At 40.1% G+C, this 18,475-nt stretch overlaps 1 protein-coding gene across 5 annotated transcripts in view; it reads right to left on the bottom strand.

Moving 5' to 3' along the window:
- Positions 1-18,475, bottom strand: part of LOC135312009 (uncharacterized) — a 265,067-nt gene that overhangs the window by 34,590 nt on the left and 212,002 nt on the right. For 4 of the 5 annotated variants that reach the window (XM_064443701.1, XM_064443702.1, XM_064443704.1 and 1 more), the window contains 3 exons: positions 12,237-12,365; positions 10,331-10,486; positions 6,841-6,998 (listed from right to left, as the gene is read on the bottom strand). In XM_064443701.1, the coding sequence (XP_064299771.1) occupies positions 6,841-6,998; positions 10,331-10,486; positions 12,237-12,365 (443 nt within the window). Of the gene's footprint in view, positions 1-694; positions 779-6,840; positions 6,999-10,330; positions 10,487-12,236; positions 12,366-18,475 lie in introns of those variants that run through there. The other variant, XM_064443705.1, reaches the window with a different exon arrangement.

The following is an 18,475-nucleotide window of genomic DNA, read 5'->3' as shown; positions in this document are numbered from 1 at the left end:
AATGAATTTCAGGTTGAAGTAGCAGTATTCTGTATGGATGTAAAATTGCCACAAAATACTGAAGAATGCATTATTACCAAGTCAATTTTGGTAAGAACACAAAATCTGTGTGTGGTATGTATAGTAGTATGCTGTTCCACAATAACTACAATGCACATGCTTTATATGTATGATTAATGGAAACAGACTGCGCATTGTGAACAGTACAGTTACCAAGACACCATAAGAGCAGAACAATTTCCCAGGAAGATTTGAAACTGTATCTTTTGCAAACAAGCTAATTCATTTTTTGATTTAAGCCTCAGTCAGTACGTTTACAGTGGTAATTCACCTGCATACGTCTCAGTTTTATGACTTTCCACTTACCAACACAGTTTTAAAAGAACAGACTCAGTTCCTCTTCTGGTTGACACATGGGGAGCGAAATTATTCATTAGACTATGAAGTATAAAAAAAGACAGGTTGGTGTGCTAATGGCAGGCTGAGCATCCAAAGATGGAGTTAAGGGTCTTCCCTTATTTGTACACGAGTCAATGTGGAACAGTGCCACAGGCTTTGTCTAGAGTAAGATTTAAAAGTGAGCCATTAACACGTCTTAGCTAACACACTGAAAGTCTTTTATGGTTCTACATGTATACTTTGATGCCTCTTAAGCTGATCAAAATGTAGCATGGTGGGAAATGAATCTTAATCGAGGTGATGCAAACCAGAAATTGGTCAGAACTCAATAGCTGAAGGTTCTTTCTGTGTTCACCTTCATGTCATTGGCTAGAAAAACCTATGGAAGACAAAGTTAAATTAAGTACTATTTATGCAAGTGATCAGCTAGAATCTCCAATTTTATTTACATCAAAGTTAAAGCAATAAGACACCACCCCATGCCCTGTTAACTTAAGCTGCAGTGCTCATATTATCTCTAAAGCAATCTTATCCAGAAAGAATAATAGGAAAAAACCCCAAACCTTTCATTCCTATATTTGAAGTTGAGGTATACTAAGTCAAGAAAACCAACAAAACTCTTTCCACAATTTGATAATTCTTAAAAATCAAGGATGAAGTGTTAAGAATGACATAACTTCTTTGGCCCAGAAGAGTGACCTACGCTCTCTGAAAGCCAAGGGAATCATTTAAAAATACTAAAATAACACATATTAACCATATTTCACTTTCCTGTGTTAAAAATACAACTCTGAACTTATTTGGATAACAGTGACATGTGCTTTATAAATTTCCTGTCCAATAACGGTGCAAGGATGGGTACTACTTGCATGAGAGTTAAGCAGTAATGAGCAAAATAATGTGGTGTACATGTAACAACGCAGAGCAGAGTTAAATCTGGGTATAATACAAAACCAAGCGAAAATGATTTGACAGATAATGGCTTTATGTTCATTACCATTGCTTTGCATAGAGAATTAGTCATCCAACCAATCAAAAATAATTCTTTTCTGTTACACACATATATACATACATATGTATATGTACACATATAGGTACGTGTCTCAAAACACTGGCTTTAAAAACAAGAAAAATGTTACCAGCAGACAGACCAATACATCTTCAAAAATCTGGCTGAATTTTCACCTTGTCGATGCAGCTGTGTTATTTACTTATAGCCTGAAAGTCTGTTAAATAAGCTATCAGTTGCATTTCTAGTATGTACCCTTGGAGTGAGATGTTAATTTACAGTGACTCAGGCAGAGTGGGACAATTAAAAAGTTGAGGACTTCTATCAAGAAAAAAGACTTTTTGGTGGCACATGAGTTGCAAAGAAATGCTAACATGCTCTTCAGTTCTGACACAGCAAACAAACAAGCACAAATAATTCTTGATGTCTGGAAGTGAAAAGAAATGCAATGCCATTCTCTGGGTGGAAAGGCATACTTATTATTTCAATATGGAATTTATTCTGGTAGATGGATGCAGACCAAGAGGAGAAAAGTCAATAATCTTTCATGCATTCAGTTTGAGTGATGTGGATTTCACTCTGAGCAAGGATAGAAAAGTGAAAAAAACCTGGATTTTTTAATAACATTATATAACTGCAACGGGTTATTATGAGTTTTACTCACTGAAGGTAACCAATTAACTCGAGGATGTCATCAACCAGAATCAGGATGGAAAAACATTTAGGGAGGCAGCTTCCCTTCTGTAAATAACCTTTACTAATTCATCTTTAGTTCATTCAGTTTATAACGTGACCTGCAGTCAGTACAAGTTAACTAGCAGGATACATTAAGCAAAATCAAAATACATTCTGTTTTCTAGCCATTGTCCATAACTTTGCCTCGTCCCTGTAAAGAATGAGATAATGAAAACTCATAAGGTTTGTGAGATTCCCCTTGCAAAATCAGAGCAGTAAAAATCTGCCTTTCTTATTGGCTTATATGTAGCGTAATTTTTTTGCTAAGGCTCTGGTCAACAAATATTGTGTTTCTTCCAGGGGAACACCAATGCAACTTGTCTCCTTGAGAGCTACTGCTGTGTTCCTTGGAAGACAGAGAACATGGGTAGAAAAATGTCAGGGGGGAAACCTTGCCTAAACCTCGGCCAGGCAGTAAAAGTCCTCAGGGAAAAATCATGTTTATTAAGTCACTCCTCTTGTTCAGTAAAGGTTAGCAAGCATTTCAATGAATTTCCTCTTGGGTCAAATAAAGCTGAAAAGGGAGTGGATGTGATACCACCTGACAGGCCTTGATTTTTAGCTGGAAGCCACAGTACGATTTTGGACTTTCATGTTCTGGATCTTGGTATACAATAATAATACATCATCTCCATGCTTATTTTGCTGAACAACCTAAGAACAGTTATTTTATTTCCAGAGCACAACAGAAGTTTTTTATGCGATGTTCTATCACTATGTGTGAATCTAGAGCAGGCCAGCAATAACAACTGTTTAATCACGATGGCTGCAATTGTGGGGTACAGCAGAAAAGTGCTTCTGCTCAAGCTTTAAAAGAACCAAAACCTCTACTTATTTTCTTTCAGCCTATGAAAGTGTGCTCCTGTGAGATGCTCATTGTGTTCCTCTTAAGGAAAATAAATCCACTGTATTTACCAAGAGATGCATTCCGCAGATGATCTAGCATCTCATTAAGATGATTTTACCCCATATTTTTCTGGCACACAGGCTCTCACAAACAACATTTTCAATACTCTGCTCTTCAGATCTCATCACAATCCTAAACTAGGTCACCTGAAATGAAGATATGGTACATAAACAAACAGATCAGATCCAACCTCTCCCTTTCTTAAACACCTGGTATTTAGAGGTATTTTCCCTGCAAAGGAAAGTTAAAGAACAAACAAACAAAATTTTAAATACCCCTTTACTAATAGCTGGTTCCTCAAATCAAGCTCAGATTGATAATGAGTCACAGTGACTCTCAATCGAGGGCTGTCTGATGGATTTTGCAACACCAAATATCTCATTTCTAGCAGACTGGGACATGGATTTGCACCTCAGGGGCCTGAGGGGCTGAGGCTGGAATGGCTCCAGCACGTGAGCCATCTCTGCACCCCAAGACAGGGAAGCTCCAGGTTGGAGCTGAGGTCATTCCTGTCGGGGCGGCAAGCAGCAAGACCTATTCTTAGCGTGTATTAGCTGACATTTGGTAAAACCATGACAAGGACGAAGGAGTTTGTGAATACTTTGCCAAGAGGCCAAGAGCCACGTCATCCTGATATCTCATATTACAACTACAGCTTACCTCATGTTAGTTACTGCACGTTAGCTGAGACGCAGGAAAAAATACATTCATTGCCTGGTGAAGACAAGGCAGCTGAAATTAACGATAAGATGAACTTGCTGTGACACGGGCCATATTTAATTAATTTTATGAATAAACAAAGAACCAACCTAACATTTCAAGGGACATGAAACTAATGAAACCAATGTTAATGTTGAACTTCTGAACAATTTGTCAAAATACAACCTCTTAACAGTTGGTTTATTAGAAAAAAATAGGGTTTGATATTGTTTTGGTATTTTGCTTTCTAAAACACAAAAAAACACTTTAAATGGACAGCTGTTATCCCCAAAGGTATTTATTTTGGCTGTCTCACTCTTGCTACTCAGGCAACCTTCAGGGAAGGGGACAGGGACAGGAAAAGAAAGACAAAGGAAAAAACAACTAAAAGCAAAGTAAGCAATAAAATATTGAACCTCCAATCAAGACCTACAGAAGAAAATTGCCAAAGCCGAAATCAAATCAGTGCCAGACATTGTTGAAATCATCAACACAACTTAAAAATTAAGTTCAGGTTCTGATACAGAGCCCTCAAACAAAAAATAACCACTTCAAATTCCCTGGTCTCCACCAGGGAATAGTAAATAGTAACTAGTTGCAAATCACAAACCATTTTCTTTACACCGATTTCAGCTGAGTTCAGTAGTTCAAAAAGTCTCATTATTGCAGCAGATAAGGAAGAATTATGACTCTGGGCTTGACATAGTGGAGTGCCTCCTTACACACTGTCACAGACATCACAGGATGCACCAGAGATTTCTTCGTCAAGGAGAAATAATGAGCTGTCCTGGGTCCACAGTGTCTTTTATAGCCTCCCAGGTGTTTGCATTTATTTATTTATTTATTGCACTTAAAACACTCAAAACCTGTATCAACTAAGTAATAAAAAATAAACCTTTATCAGCATAAACCTGATAAAGATCAAAACAACAAGTTTGCTGACAGGGCACGGTAATGGAAATAATCTGTTTATTCAGCATTCTCTTTTGATAATATGGGATGCATTCGGATACCTTCTTCCACAATTCCCTCCTCATTAACATCCTGTCCAGTTAGCTGCAGGCCATGACGTAGTCTCCAATAATAGTTTTGGCATATGTTTCCTAAGGAAAGGCCTGGCCACCCTTCTGTTGGGCGGATGTCGATTGTGTTAATGCTGAAGATGCATATGCACCGCCTCCTGCTGGGTCTAAGCCTCAGCATTCACATGACCTGTCACTATCACTTAATACCAACCACCCCAATATCACACACAGCCACCACAGAGCTCCTCTATAAACGGGCAATGTATGTATGTGTGTGTCTATGCATATGTAGACACACATCAGGCAAGGCAGATTAATTTTTAAGGTCCTAAAGCAATGTCCAGAGGATGGAGTTCTCAGCTGCTTTCATGCTGGGATTCAGGTTTCTGGAAAGCCTTCATCCACAGTGTACATTTTTGCTGATGACACCCAGCTGAGGAAAAGCTGGAGTTTTACTGTGAGATTATGTCTCCTGTGCGCTGCTAAACCAGAAGATGCAACAAGCCAGAGACAGAAATTACAGAAAGTCGACAAAGAGCAGCCTAGACTTTATTTTCAGGATTTCACATTTTTCTAAATAGAACAAAACCAGTACAATTTCTGACAGAAATCCAACTCTAACTCTTCTGTGCCCGTGTGCCTTTGAATCCAAAATTTTGAATTTTCACCTCAAATAAATAGATGTATATCTCTTTGCACAGTTCTAAAAAGGAGGTGACTTGACTGTCTCCTTCCCAAATTCTTCCTAAAGAGTTGCATATCCTCACATTCTCTCATTAAAGCAATTAAAACAATTCAATAAGGCAACAGATACTAGTAAAGATGTCAATATTGATATTGCTTCCCAATCAGCAGTCTTAACCTGTGTTTACAATGTTTAGCATAGCATCAATACTAAACACAGCCAAAGTACAAATTCTCTCTGAGATGTTCTTTTCCGCACTCACTCATCCTGCTTTCCTCACCTTGCCCTTCACGTGACAAGTGAATCTGCATTGCAAAACTTATTTTGGCAGAGACAGGGCATGGGCTATAATCTGGCATAAAAACCTTCTTAGAAAAACAAGCAGGACAGGCGTTTCTTCCTAGTACTATCCATCTGTAGATTGCAGGGTACTGAGAACTGCTGATTTTGTTTTCCCTAAAGCCACATTTCATATAATCCCATGATCGGCAACACCCTTGTGAACTGCTGACCTTTCTTAAAATGGCCGTAGATTATCCCCAAAAGTGAAGCCCTCTTCAATGAAAATGGTTGTTCCCGCATATCTATAATTTAGAGAGGAAATAAAAGAACGCAGACAGGAGGGAAAATATGGGGAGATAGAGAAGAAAAAATGAGAAAACTATAAGTAGATAGTCTATGTATAAATTCTAGACTAAAGCAAAACTCCTTATTTCAAAATGTGCCACTTGCAAAACTACATGTATTTTAGAGGACAAGTTTCACCTGCTCTGTGCAATTCTGGACTGTAAGGAACTATAATTGGGAAATACATTTTAGGTACAATACAATATACGCTGAGAAGCCAGCATGGTAAAAGATTACAGGGAGTTAACTGCAAATCATGCTAAAGATCTGGCCTCCTTCCCCCTTCATGCATGTCACAACATCTCTAAGGTGGTACAGAAAACGCAGTGCAGAAAGCCAGGCATGAGAAATGTCACTCACCGACGTCGTTTTGGTTACATTTCCCATCACCAAGCAGACAGGAAACGTTCTCAGGCTCACAAAGAGGCAAACAGAAGCCAAAGCTAAAAGTAGACTCTTTTTTTCCCCCTCCCTGCACACTATTACTCTGAAAGAACGGAAGCCATATGGGGATTGGGTTATTATTCAGCTACTTACTGCCTTCAGGTGGCTCCAAATTAAAAAGAAAGATTGTCAGCAGATGTGCCCACTTACTCCACCTCTTCTTCATATGGCATGGTACAACATTATTACATCTATGCCCATCACCATGCTCTACGCCAGTGTTTCTCTACCCAACCTTTCCCCCCACCCCCCTTTAGAAACTCACAGGTCAATAGCCAAGGTTAAAAAAAGTCATTCTGGGCTTCCTCACCTCAATCTTCTTTTTCTTTGTTTTTTAAGCTGCTGCACCTGGAATGCAGCTTTGTCACCCGTCTCTGCTGTAACCACTGCAGTACCGTGCCTGCCTTCTCTTGTCCCCAGGGTCACGGAATGCATTTTCACTTCCGTGGGTCTTAACATCCCACTAACCTTAAAAGAATTTGCAAAGGAATTAGCCACTAAAATGAACAACCGTACCAGATTTTGAAGTTTAATCACACCTAGCCCAGTATCTTCATTTTCACACTTAAGACTGTAGGTGGACTGTAGACTCAGGGGGCAGGTTGTCACTAGTAGTGAATTGCTAACATGAACAAATAGGCACCTGCAGTAAAGAGGTTGAATTTAATAAATAATAATGATTAGTACTCTTTCCCGTTTTGCTTTTTACTTGTGGATAGCTGGACAACAAGAGAAAGAGCTGTTTCTTGTAAACAAAGATTTTATATCAGTTATGTTCACTCAAAACCACCACGGACCCCTTCAAATATATAATTTTTTTATATATTTGTATCATTCAATTTGATTGAAGGACATAATAATAAAAAACTATTCATTCAAAATCAAATAATGAAATAATCCAATGGTTAATATATATAATCAATATATATATTAAAATATGTGATATTCAATGTATCTCAAAGACAAAATAATGATGCAAACTTCATGCACTGTTACACTCGCTGGTAATTCATATCCACATTACAACATGAAAAAAATTATGTAGAAAACTATTTGTGCAATATTTCAAACTCATGAACTCATTGGCTTGCTTCGCCTTCATAACCTCACCGGCTGATTTGCAACTACTATGATTTGCAAAAGTAGCAAAATAAATGTAAAAACAACCAGGTAAAATAAATCCAGAGCACTGATTTCGGGACATCTCAGTGTAAGCATTCCTCCTCTGTTTGCTCATACAAACGTAGAGAAGTTCATCACCAATAACTGGTATGACTGAAAACAGGAAGCGCAGCTGAAGTTTCAGAAGAATTTTTCCCCATGTGTATATTTGAATTATTTGGTGTTTTCTTGATACAAATAATGAAAATAGTTTTCTACCTTCTATTTTTTCTAGCTGTGCCTTAGTGGAAACACTTCAGAATATTTTGCCATTCTACTGTAACAACAAAATTCTTTTCTTTGTGAAAAAATAAAGTAGTAAAGATTATATCAGATGTTGTTCATTAAACAATATAATCAGAATGATGCTACAGGGAAGTGAGGCTGAAGGTTAATTTTGGGAATGCAGCAGGAGAACCTTTCAGCTGTGAATATTGAGGCAGCTTCCTCTTGAATTACTGCTCTTCTGTTATTTTTGCTGCTGCTCGTGAACTTTCCAGAATTTGCCACTGAATACAAACTAGAGAAGACTTCAGACTTCTGAATTCAGATTTCAAAATACTATTTTTTAGCTACATTAAAAACAACAAATACAAAAAATCATGTCAATTATTTCCAAGATAAACTGGTTGTTCTTATCCATTCAAATCAACTTTGAAACATTCTCCTGCAGGCTCTATTTCCCAGTCCCCAATGTCGAAGCATGCTTAAAAATCACTCTGTGCAATTGAAGAAGGCCCATGTTCTCCAGCAGAAGTTTCCTTATGCTAATAAGGGCTCTGAATTGATTCGGAAGGCACTATCAAAGTCAATATGCACTTTACAGTAACACAGGCTTAATTCATGGTAGTATGACATTAAATTAGACCAGGACCCAGCAAAGCACATACGCACTCAGGTTTCCTCACATGTGTGAATGCATTCAGGTACTTTTATTCTAAAATCCTCTTAGAGGACTTCAACAATTCATTTAAAAGGCTTGTTGAGATTTTCTGGTTTTCAATACACTTCAGTCTCCCTAGTGATTATAATCTGCCCCAAAACCCACAGCAATGTCTGTAGCATTGCTAAATCCCACTCACCAACTGCAAGCTTTTTATCCTAATATGAAGTAAAAAGAATAGGCACCTAGATTTTGTGCCTGGGCTGGAAATTTTCAAGACAGTTTCTGAACTTTTAATGCTAACAAGATATTAATATGTATCTATATATCTGCATGTTAATATTGTGACTCAGGTTTATAGGAATATGCTTCTAATATTCTATTTTAAACTCATAAAAGTACACTCTTACTGCTATACTCCTTCCCTACCTTTGCACAGTATTTCCTTTCTAAACTGTCATTGCCGTTTAAGTTAAATTATATTGCAACATGTCTGCCTAAGCTTTAGGGACAGGGACAGCCATTTGTTTGTGCATACACTTTTATAGCACGCACTCCTCAAAGTAAGACTGGAAAAAAAAGGCAGTATAATTCAATTTCATCATATCATTATTTACTAATTAATAAAATACTCCCTCTGGATGCAAATACAACTTTAAGCAACAATTTTCCCACTTTAAGTAAGAAGCACTACTACAGTATAAACTGAACACTTCTACACAAAGATAAAGACAAGCTGCATTTTGAGCCACAATATGAAATGCAATTATTAATAACAACAACATCATCATGTTCAGTTCAGCGAATGCTAGGTGTCTTGGATCTTTGGTGCACAAGAGCATCCCAAATCTCTTGTTGAAACTGCTCTAGTCCTACCCTTTTAAATGAATGGACTGTATAACAGATAATTGAGTGCAGGAGGTGACCATGTAGCAGATATTGAGTGCAGGATGTTTCATACTGATAAGTAGCAGGAGCAGTCATCCTGTTGTATTTCTGGACCCACATGGTCCTGAAGTACAACTAGAGGTGTTAGAGATACTATTACATTCTGTTCCTAAAAAATCCATTTGCTACACTACTGAGGCTGAGACAACCACAGATATTACAGAGTCATCGTTGGATGTGGTCTCTCAAGGCCATCTTTCCCACCCCACTACTCCTGTGACCACCACTTCAATGATCTTGAACTGGCTTTTGGATAGCCCTAGGTCCTCCCCCCAAAAAATCTTCTGTAGAGGACATGTTGCCTACCCAAACTTCCTCCCTGCTGCAACACAGCCTCTGCACCAGGGGACTGCATATGCTGCTTGAATTTCCTGAGCCTCACAAGGGGAGGGGAGCCATCCAGGAACAGTGGGCTCCTGGGCCTCTCAGAGGAAAGGGGCAAGGGGTGGGGGGAGCAAAGGCCCCGCATATCGGTCAGTCAGTCGTTTCTTCTGGCTGACAATATGCAATATTGCTATTAATCCTTCTTCTGCAGGACAAGACAATCACCTGCAGAGCTAAAATCTATATGTGACACTCAGGTCACAAGCAGGGCTGAGGGTAATATCAGAGGCACAATTACCACCGAGAGGAAGCAGCCAGAAAGAGGATGGTAAGTAATAACAATTTGCTTATATAACAACAGGGGACAAAGAGCCATATATCTTGAGCAAAATAACATCTTACTTCTTCCAAGAAATAATAATATAATCTCAGCTGACAAAATATGAACTTCAAAGTATTATTTTAGCATGAGGAATAATCTTACTGCTAGCTTTGCTTCTGTGCTGTGTCTGCCTAGCTCTCTGGTTGCTCCAGCCGGCTGTTCAGAGATTCTCAGGCGGACCCCATTCGAGCAGGGACAGGACTGGAAAGGTGCCTGTGGCAAAACCTGTGTGAAGTACAGGTCTGCGTTCATCACCTCCTATGGAAGTAGGAGAATTAATTATTGAGCTGCTCATGGCCTTTGAACCTCAAGAGTTATGATCTGAACAAGAATACACCCTGTCGCTGAAGTTCACTGAAGTGCAGATGCTGAAACTATAAGACTAATTCCCTTCCTTAAGGGGAATCAAAACACCCTGATGGCACCTGGTGAACATTAAAGCCAGCTTTGGTTTCAAAGTCAGAAGCCCTTGGGAAAAACAGAGGTCACATTTGTCAGGTCACTCTTTGCTCTCCAAACATTGCTTTCCTCCTTTCTCTCTTTATGTTTGCATTAACACTATCAAGCCTGACAAATATTTTTCTTCTTTTTTTCTTTTCTTCCCCCTCTGTCCCTATCCCCCTTCAAGTCTCCCGCCATCTATACCAGCCTGTTTCACCCTCACTGTGTGAAAACCTGATTAGGAAAGCAAGCTCATTTGTATGATAAAGTACCAAAACAGAGCTGGTAAAGCCAAGCAATGCTGCGACCATCACGTGGTTATTCTGCTGTGCTTCAGCCTGTGGCTCAGCATCTGTGCAATGTTGTCCAAGTGCATGGAAAGCAATTCCTACACCTTAAAGCAGGGCCGCAGCTACTCATGTGGCTCCTGAGTGTGAAACAAGCAGAGACTGAATCCTATAGGAAGGCAAAAAACACAACAGTGAAGCGGCTGGTCTAGGAGTTTGTTTTCAAGAGACAGTGGCAGAAAAGAAAAACAAAAATGTGGGGTGGGGGAGATGACACTTCTCCCTACAGGAAGATTCTTCTCAATTGTTTGGTTAGTGGTGAGTTCACATCTTATAGCAGAAGGACTCAGATCCCTTTCACAGAAGCCACACTAACAAAAAGTTATAAAACGTAGCTGAAGATGGACTCATTACCTATATAAACTAACATGCACGGCAATATTCAATTATACGCTTGCTAAATCATTTCCTTTCATCACCAAACAAAACAAATCAGTGGGTCAAAGCTGAAAATATCTTGTAGGAGTCAGAAATGCTCTAATGTATCTAAGAACTGTACACAGCAGAACTGAAGCCACCTCCTTTCCTGGGTCTAGGCACCTACCTGTATTATTATCTGTAGGTGAAATGGAGCAGCATGAACACTGTTGGCATGGCGATATAAGGGGAATTTGTTCCCAACTAGGCCCTTACCCTGTAATTTTTACATGTCTGTGAATACACTGAATCAGGAAGGCTTCAAAATGTTAATGGATGAAAAAGTGTTTTGTTTTTTTTTCTTAGAAAGGATGTCTATAATGCTTAACACCACTCTTTTTTGAAATTTTGGTTTCTCTTGCTTACATGTAAAGATAAAATAATTGGATAAGCCATTTTATTTGAAAGTTAAATTCTCTGAGTTTCTTCATACACTTGCTCATAAGCAAGGTTTGGACTGCTGCTGGAAGTATGGTACACATACATGCTGTCCCCAAGGCACTGAGGGGGAAGAGTGCTACAGGCAGATGGAAAGATACTCTAAACTCCATTTTTAGAGATATTAAGCTTTTGAAACTCTGCCCCCACCCCCAAATGGTGGAGATGTCACTCTGCCAACTGTGTAACAGCATGCCCAGGACTGGAGGCACGTACCATCTCAGTACTCCTTGGATTTCCTCCTCTGCCCACTGGCTTATGTTCCAATAAACTCCATTCCTTTAGCAAAATAAAGGCTATGTATACAGATATTGTATCTGAAGTGCCTGAAGCTGACACCACATTCCTCTCCCTTATGTACTCACACAACTTGGAGCCACTGCTGAATTCCCAGGGGCAAAGTAATCCAGTGATGCACTTCCACAATTACCTGGGCACAGAGGGACAGAGTTTGCCTCACACTCCATAACAGAGGTTGTCCAGGTAGACAGAACCTGGAAAAAGCCAACAGCTCCACTTGAGGAAGCACAGACTGTTTTCACTTCATACAGTTAATTTCTTTACATCCAGGTGTTGGTATACTACGAACCATGAGACACCAAAATAAAAAGGGTTGGTTAAGGTGAGTGTGTGTTTATTCCAGGTTCATCTTTCAAGGAAAGAAAACAAAGTGCAGTATTGGTGCTTAACAAAAAAAAAACAACAACCCAACACTAAATGGAGACAAAAGCAGTAGCTTCGCAAGAACTTTTCCCCAAAGCACAGCATCTGCCTGTGCTTCAAGAACTCTCCAGCCCTTGGGTCACGACTGATCTAACCAGCTTCACTTTTGGCTGGATACAGCCTTGGTCCTCCCGTCCTCCCTTCCTCCCTCTGCAATGCTTGTAACTGGTTGACAATTTCAAGAGCATGGCACTAGGCAGGGGGTTTTGTATGGAGATTTGCAATTTTTTGCAAAATCATTCTCCTCACTCTTTCCCTCTGCTCTACCCCAGAGCATCTGTGAGAGGAAAGGGGTCAGTGGTCTGAGTGTTGGAGCTCTATGTTTTGCATCAAAGATGTTAATTTCCTTCAGGAGGTAGACCTGTTGCACACAGAACACACACCAGGCACCGGTGGCCACCCCACGGCAACATGGCAGTCATCTGATGTCACTGTGAGCTCACACACCTGCTCCAACGGCACGCAGAGCTGAGGGTTTTCCCTGATTGATGTGTGCAACTGCTTCACTAGGCTGCGTGGGTGAAGGATGTGGGCTGGCCCCAGCAGCATACCAACCTGAACTTCCTCCTGACATTGCACAAGGAGAAGACAGACCAAGACTCATATCTGCCCATTCACACAGACAAAGCAGCAGTTATAAAAATACATGACCTTAAAAACCAGGACACGAAGTAAGAGAGAGAAACATCTCTCCATTTTTCTTTTTCTTCCCTTTCTCACCAGGACTGCAAACAAGTCATGCATGAAAACACCAGCATAAAAGCAGAGGGCTGGCTTTACCTCTGGTGGAGCTCTGCTGACTCAAATCAAGTTACACACACAAACTAGGTTGGCCCGTTTCCTTCTCCATCTTTGCTACCGCACTTCTATTACCACTCTCCTAGGAACTCACTCAGATACTTTTAACTCTCTACTTGTCTACTTAACTCAAAAAAAAAAAAAAAAAAGAGAGAAAAAAGGAAAAAAGGGGGGGAAGAAAAAGGGGAGAATAAAAAGGGGGGGGGAAGAGGAGAAAGGGAGGAAGGGGGGAAGAGGGGGAGAAAAGGGGGAAGGAGGCAAAAGGGGAGAAAGAGGAGGAAGAGCTGGTAAAGGGAGGAAGGAGGGCAAGAGGAAGGGAAGGAGGGAAGGGAGGGAAGGGGGAAAGAGGGAGAGAAGGAGGCCAGGGAAGGGAAAGAGGGAGGGAAGAGTGGGGAAGAAGTGGGGGGAACATTGGTGGGGGACCTGGGGGGAGGGAAGGAGGAGCAGGAACCAGAGGGAAGTTAAAAAAAAAAAGACTGCTGTGCTGTCTGCATGAAAAGTAGAAGTTTGGCTTAAGAACGTATCTGGAAAGTACAGAAGGACCAACTTCTCCAGTCTACAAAACCAACCCTTGTACCACATATGCTCTCCTATCTCCTGAGAGGAAATTCACTGCTCAGAAACCTGATATTCTGTATGCTCTAATTAAGGAAAGAGGAAATAGCTTTCACAGTCTCTTCTGCAAGGGCCAATGAATACAAGTCAAACACTCACCTAAGACCATGAAAACACTTTGAAAAGGAGTAAAACAAACATTCTGTTAATTTCCCAGATGTATATGCAGTAATGTTTCTGATATAAAGGGCAGTGGGTAGGAAAGGGGGAAATAATTTAGTGATGTGGGAGGAAGACGTACCTTTATAATCCATCCTCAACACATTCTATGCATTTGTGATGGAGGGATTCACTCTGAGCTGCTTTAGCAGGGCTACCAGCATGGCACAAAATGAACAGCGCCACGTCTCAAAAAGCTACTTTCTGAGAAGCAGTATGGTTCTCTGGTCACACTTGTTTCTGTAGCACCTATTAAATGCTTAGGTAAAGCTAGTAAGAGTCAAGGGATACACAGCCCCAAGTCTCTGTCCACCTCCTGAAGTTTTGGGAAGAATTACTCCTGCAGTTATTTAGGAAACTCCAAGACTTCTTTCACATTGAAAACACTTTCTGTCCATGGTGTAACATGTTATTCCACCTGCTTCAAACCAGCTTTGTGATGGTGAGCTTTCATCACATTCGTACGAGAGGTGATGGGGGGAAAGTGCTAGCCAAAAGTAACATTTATATACACATTTCCAGTTCCACTCAGCATCAGTTATCTGCATGAGTCTTGCCCGTTTGAGCTCAGCAATAGCCCTGAAAGAAGGCAGGTAAACCCAGCAACCAGTTCCAAGATCAGAGATTGCAATCAAGTGTCGTTCACTAAACAAGCCAGTTACCAGTTTTTTCCAAATCTAGAAACTGCTAAAAGCATGCTTAACTTTTTAAATGCAAATGCATTTTATTCTACTTGAGACAGCAAAACTGAAAAGGAGGCACTTGACAGGAAAGGCATTACTAGTCTAGAGATAAGAGCTGAACACTGCTGCTCCTGATGCAAAAACACACAAAACTGATGCAAAGAGATGGCCATGCATTCTTATGCACCTTCTGCATAAGAGCCAGCTGGAACAAGAGTAATCGAGATGCAATGGTGAGAACAAGAAGTGTAACTTTTCTTATCTGTTTTCTTCTACTGACATCAGTTAATCATAAGACACACTGTTCTTTAGATGTGGATGCTATACAAGACCTAGCCTCTTCCATCTTCTTTTGCAAAATATGAGACAACTTCAAAAATAGAAAGTAAGTGTTGGTTTCCTTTTCAAGTGTGTTTTATTTGTTGATCATTTAGTGGGAAAGTACTAAACAATTCTGCTGAAATATATTGATCTGAAAGGACTTTACTGCTACAGGCTATGTTACATACTAGGACAAAGCAAAGAATTCTAAATCTTTACAGGCTGCCTGTGCATACCTCCAAAGAAATTATAATGTTTTTGCACCTTTATGCATCTTACACCATCCACAGAAAAAAAAATAATTAGGTCTGATATAAAAATTATGGTGAGACTAAATCAATAATCATACTATTATTAATAGTGATAAAACTCATTCTTTATATAGTACCTTTTCATCCCTAGAACTCAAGGCACTTTGCTTATTGTCCTCATTTCACCAATATAAGACCTGAGGAATTCTGAGATGGAGTTACTTTCTCTGGGCATTCTGGAGTCCTAGCAGATGACGGGCACCAAAACTAGATACCTTGGGGGTTTCCTTCTTTTAATTTTCACCTATACCTCCATGTATTTTGCTGTGCCTCATTCCGCATTTAGCATATCACTGCTTCAAATCCTGGCTTTCCAGGAACACAACTGGTTTTTCTCTGAAACTGCCCTGCTTCCTGCAAGACTGAGCAACTATATATATTAAAACACTCACAACCTCAATTTGCACCAGAAAGGTCTGTCTCCCCCTGACGCCACAAGTACCATTAGTGTGCATATTTGGAAAAACAAGATGAAAAACTGCTTGAAAACGTGAGACACTGGCCTATCTTCTCCTGGCAGGGTAAAAATGTTACCTACTATTGCAGTTTCTCCTCTTGGTCAAAGTGCATTGACATTGCTTTGAGTATTAAAAGACCCCAATAATGCCAAGATCACAGCTACAAAAGTATGTTTTCTAAATCATTTGTATTTGTTGTGTAACCATTCTCCCTCTCAGAAAGCAGCACCTTTACCTCTCAGCCTCACCTGATCTACCAAATGCAGCCTTAGCACCTACTATAGACAGCAAACAGGCAAAAAAAAAAAATAAATCCCATCTACATAGAGTTACACATTTCAGGAAGAAAAAAAGCCCACAGTGATCACTCAGTGACAGATGATATCAGTAGAAATGTCATCGCCATCTTTTCTCCCCCCACCTACGCTTCATCTTGAATACCTGGGACTGCCAGAACCGCCTTTAACAGAGAAGAGGTTTTCCTGCCAGCCACAGCTGTCAAACACTCAAGCAAACCAGTCCAACAGACCTGGGTGGATTACAATAAGGTTGTAACTAACTCACAAACCTTCAGCTACCAGCTATACTTCTATTCACTTCAGAGGTACCTCTGCAAACAGAAAAGTTGTACCTCCCACTCCTAGTCTGGCCACCTGCAATCTGGCTGAAGCAAGCAAGAAGTATCCCCTACACTCACAAAAAAGGTCTCTAATTTGCAGCTTGAGCTCCATAACAGGGTCTTTACATTACATTACATATCATAATTGGACATTCTTGTTCTTATAAAGTCTTCCATGCCAGAGAGCAACTCCCAAATTCTGAGGCCCCAATAGCTTGGCACTATCCAGTGTAGGATGATCAAGTGGATGTAGTAACCACTCCCCACCGGCACACCTTCCTGCACACAACCTCTTCCTAAGCCAGGTGTCTTCCTTCACAAGAAAAATTGTCATCGAGCCTGAGAGGTGCAAACACTGTGGTGTTTTACCTTGTGCCTAATATCAGAAAGGTTTTCTGTAGTTGGCAATTCAAGTTAAAGGGTCTAGGACGCAGTTGCCTCATCTGTTATGCTACTGAAACAAGATCAACTAACTCAAGTCCTGTGATACCTAGCAGTTTGGAAGTACTCCTCTAAAGTTTCATCGTGCATTTGCTGACAATTAACACAAGAAATCAGCTACAAGCTATTTCAGACTCCGAAACAAGTACCAGTTATTCAGACACAAATCTGCAATTACCAGTGGCAGGACAACAAGGACCATGTAACTTTGTCTTGCTAAGCAAAAGCCAAACTGAATGGATGAAATAATTATCTTAAATTAAGTGCATAGTCAGATTCCAGCTCATCTTCCTGTTCATGGCTCCACACACTCTTAACCCAGAAGAAATCTCATCCCTTAACTAAACAAACACATAAAGGCACCAACTAAATTAGAAACTCCATGGAGTTGAAAGATTATGATCTCATCACTTTTTTTCTTTTTTTTTTTAAGCATTTCCTTTCCAAACTGAGTTTAATTCACCTGAAAAATTTAAGCAGAGAGCATCTCGAACTCACAGGAGAGTTGCTCAGTTATGGCTATGCTACTCTTTCACTCTGGTTTGAATTAGACTTAAAGCAATTTATTAATTTGATTTAAAGGAAACACAGAAACCTAGTAAGAATGGTTGAAACTGTTAAATGGGACACTATTCAAAAACAGATGTAAATGCATTTTAAGGAAATAAACTCTCCTGTCTTTGGCTAAATGCAGTGTATGAAGAGTTAAAGTTACAACTGTAAACTACCACACTTTTTTTTTTTTTTTTTTTTTCCCAAAGTCAAAACCTTGTAATTAACCCTCAGGCAAATCATCAGCCTCCCATTGCTAAGTTTTCTATCCTTGAGACGTTTATGGCAAAAATAAGCCTTGTGAGGCCCCACAATTCAGAAACACCCCAGTGCAGGTGTGTCTATGGATATTTGTCTGTTTTCTTTCAACATTTCTACCCTGTGGCTGCTTATCTAGGCCACCCTCTCCTTTCCCCATTAATCTCTGTTTATTCTTCTGTTCAGCAGCGAGAGAGGGAAGAACACTCATGCGCTTGTGTTTATGGTCCTCTGGACCACTCCTAGTAGCTGTGCTTTGACTCAACAGATTTCAGGAAAGTCAGTGCTGAGAAGAAATGTGCAACTTCCCAGCCACACTGTTCTGGAAGGAAATGAGCTGTGCTCTGTAGGGAAAAGGAAATTGCTTTGGAAGTCTAGACCGAACCCTTCCTCTTCCATCCCTCCTCCTGTTTCCCCCTTGAATATATTAAGACAAAACAAAAGGAAGGTGGAGAATGAAAAGGAATCATTTGGCAGAGTTTCCATCTCTGTGTGTAATAAAAACACAACTGTACGTGGATTTAAACACCGGTAAAACATCAGCTAGAGGAAAGGGAGGAGAGACACAGGACTACAGAAGCGCCTAAGAGACAAAGATGTTAGCAGCATCTGGTGTAGCAAAATGGGAATCAGGAATGCGGTGAAAGGTAACCTACTGCAGGCAGC

Source organism: Phalacrocorax carbo, chromosome 2 (assembly GCF_963921805.1).
Source record: "Phalacrocorax carbo chromosome 2, bPhaCar2.1, whole genome shotgun sequence".
Lineage (NCBI taxonomy): Eukaryota > Metazoa > Chordata > Aves > Suliformes > Phalacrocoracidae > Phalacrocorax > Phalacrocorax carbo.
This window is presented reverse-complemented; position numbering and strand designations above follow the sequence as displayed.